A 2581-nucleotide genomic window follows, 5' to 3' on the forward strand; every position below is an offset into this window, starting at 1 on the left:
TTTTTTTGCGGTACGCAGGCCTCCCACTGTTGTGGCCTCTCCCGTTGCGGAGCACAGGCTCCGGACGCGCAGGCTCAATGGCCATGGCTCACGGGCCCAGCCGCTCTGCGGCATGTGGGATCCTCCTGGACTGGGACACGAACCTGTGTCCCCTGCATCAGCAGGTGGACTCTCAACCACTGTGCCACCAGGGAAGCCCTCATGACAGTTTTGAGATGGGCTTAATACCGTGCTACATCTAGCTTTCCTTTCCTACTATGTCTAATGGTTTATTGAACAGAAATCTCTAGACATCGCTTACTTCCTTGAGGTACTCAAGCCTTGGGATGTTAAATGTGATTGGGGCAGAATAAAATATTAAAAAAAAATTTTCTCAATACTAGATCCCGCAGGAGGGTTGTGATGAACAGGAATCTGGCTGAGAATGGCCAGGTAATTGTCCTGGCCATCACGCTCTACCCTGCACGAGGCAGGGTAACACTTGGTGCACTGACCTCCTCTTAGGATGTGAAATCTGTAGAATTCGCTGAGAAATACTGCAAGAAGTATCTGGGGAGGCACCCCCAGCTCCTGCCATCTTTCCACAAGCAGAGGGAGGCTGCAAGGCTTCCAGAGAAAAGCTAAACAGGAGGCAGATCTTTTCCAAGGAGCCTACAGATCACTTTCAATCAGACCACTTGGCTCTCATAACATTTCCGAGCTCATTCTCAGAGAAACACTCTCCCTTGTCAACTGAGGCCCTGCTAAGAGGATTACTCCCACTGCCTCACCTGGCAAAGCTACACAGAAGACTACTAAGTCCTTACACTTAATGCCTCTGCATGATTCCAGAACCCAATTTTCAACTATCAGCTTGTTATTTCCTGGATACCCCACCAGTGTCTTTCAGTCAGTGGGTCCTAAACCAACTCATCTTCCCCTCTCCTGGCTTTCCTGTTCCTGTTAATGGAATCACTGTTCCCTCTGTTACCCTGGCTGGAAACATCTGAGTCATTCTTGACTCATCCTTCTCTCTTATTCTCTAGATCAAATCAACTGCCGAATGGTGTAGTCTCTATTTCCACGATGTCACTTGAATCTGTCCCCTCCTTCCTACTGCCACCATCCCTCCTCAGTGTGAGCTGTCGTTACTTCCCTCTCGACAGGAGCATCCTCACTTTTTCTTCGCCATGAACCCACCTTCATACTGCTGCTGACATTAAAGCTCCTCAAACACAGACGATCCCGTCACTCTCTTTCCAGCAGCCTGATGGCTCCCGCTGCTGCCACATTAAATATAAACCATCTTTTAGCTTTGTAAGTCTCAATGCCTTTTCCAGTACTCCATGTTCAAGCTAAATGTACGCATTCCTGGTGTAGGACATGACTTTTTTTCCCCTTGAACCCTTTGAATAAATAAATGATCTTGCAAAAAAAAAAAAATAAGACCTTCCTATATTACTGTCCTGTATTATCTGCACTTATATGCTTATTTTATCTCCCTAGAAGATTTGATATTCCTGTATTACCTTGAGTTTTGCTTCCTCTGATCTCTGAGCACATGAGTGTATCAGGCACTGCTCTTAGAACACCTGTAGGAAATAATTTTACTCTCACAACAATTCTGATTTTATCCCCATGTTACTGTGACAAACCTGAGATGCAGAGAAGTTGAGTAACTTGCTGGGGTTCCATAACTAACAACTGGCAGAGCCAGGATACAGATTCACATGGTCTGGCCCCAGAGCCCAAGCTCTTAACCTCTGAGCTCACATTTGTCAGGGATGACAGCTGTATTCCTGATATCGTATTTTGGATTCAGCTGACGTTTTATAACTGAACTGCAGTTGAAGGCCTGTGTCCATTAATGGTCAGAAATATCAATGGTAGGCTGAGTGTGCAAATGTAATTTGATATCAGGAGCTGATTTACGGTGTTTCCCAGGAAATCACTCTGAAGCTAAAAGCTATCTTTGTGCTATTTTTTCCTACTTCTTCTTTTTTTTTTTCTTTTCTTATTCCAGTACATGGGCTGTATTGAGGTGCTGCAATCAATGAGGTCACTGGACTTTGGAATGAGAACCCAAGTTACAAGGTAAGAGAACAAAAATGGGACAGACTTTGAGGACTATAGTCTAAAGTCACAAGAGTTTCTCCCCACAGGAATTTCATACAAGGCTTCAAAGGCATCGTGGGTTTTTATTCATAAGGCTGGAAGGTACACCAAAGCCCAGTGACCTTCGATGAGTAGCTTTGCCTCATCACGTGAAAGATTTCTCAGTTGTGTGGCGGAGCATCTGCATTTCATATGAGAACTGACAAAATGATGTAGTCAGAGAAATAGCTGGTTTCCCAGATACTAAATGTATTTAAAATAATGTCTAGAAATAGGACATTACAGAATCTCAGACCTGTCGAAGAAGTAGCCGAAAATAAGAACAGGGAAAAACTTTCCACATCAGCAAAGCCCAAGCTCTCCCCATTTATGGCATCCCTGACACAAGAAACTCTTACTCCTTGTCTGGGTCTCCCTCCTCCACGTAAGGTGAGCTGGATGAAAGAGTTGGACCCGGGGACGCTTACCCAGGGTGGCCCCCGGCAGC

At 45.3% G+C, this 2581-nt stretch overlaps 1 protein-coding gene across 2 annotated transcripts in view; it reads left to right on the forward strand.

Moving 5' to 3' along the window:
* The window catches only part of SHC4 (SHC adaptor protein 4), a 127844-nt gene that overhangs the window by 39800 nt on the left and 85463 nt on the right, over positions 1–2581 (forward strand). For both annotated transcript variants that reach the window (XM_007455552.1, XM_007455551.1), the window contains exon 2: positions 2003–2073. In XM_007455552.1, coding sequence (XP_007455614.1) covers positions 2003–2073 — 71 coding nt within the window. The remainder of the gene's footprint in view (positions 1–2002; positions 2074–2581) is intronic.

This window comes from Lipotes vexillifer, unplaced genomic scaffold, assembly GCF_000442215.2.
Source record: "Lipotes vexillifer unplaced genomic scaffold, Lipotes_vexillifer_v1.1 scaffold24, whole genome shotgun sequence".
Classification (NCBI taxonomy): domain Eukaryota; kingdom Metazoa; phylum Chordata; class Mammalia; order Artiodactyla; family Lipotidae; genus Lipotes; species Lipotes vexillifer.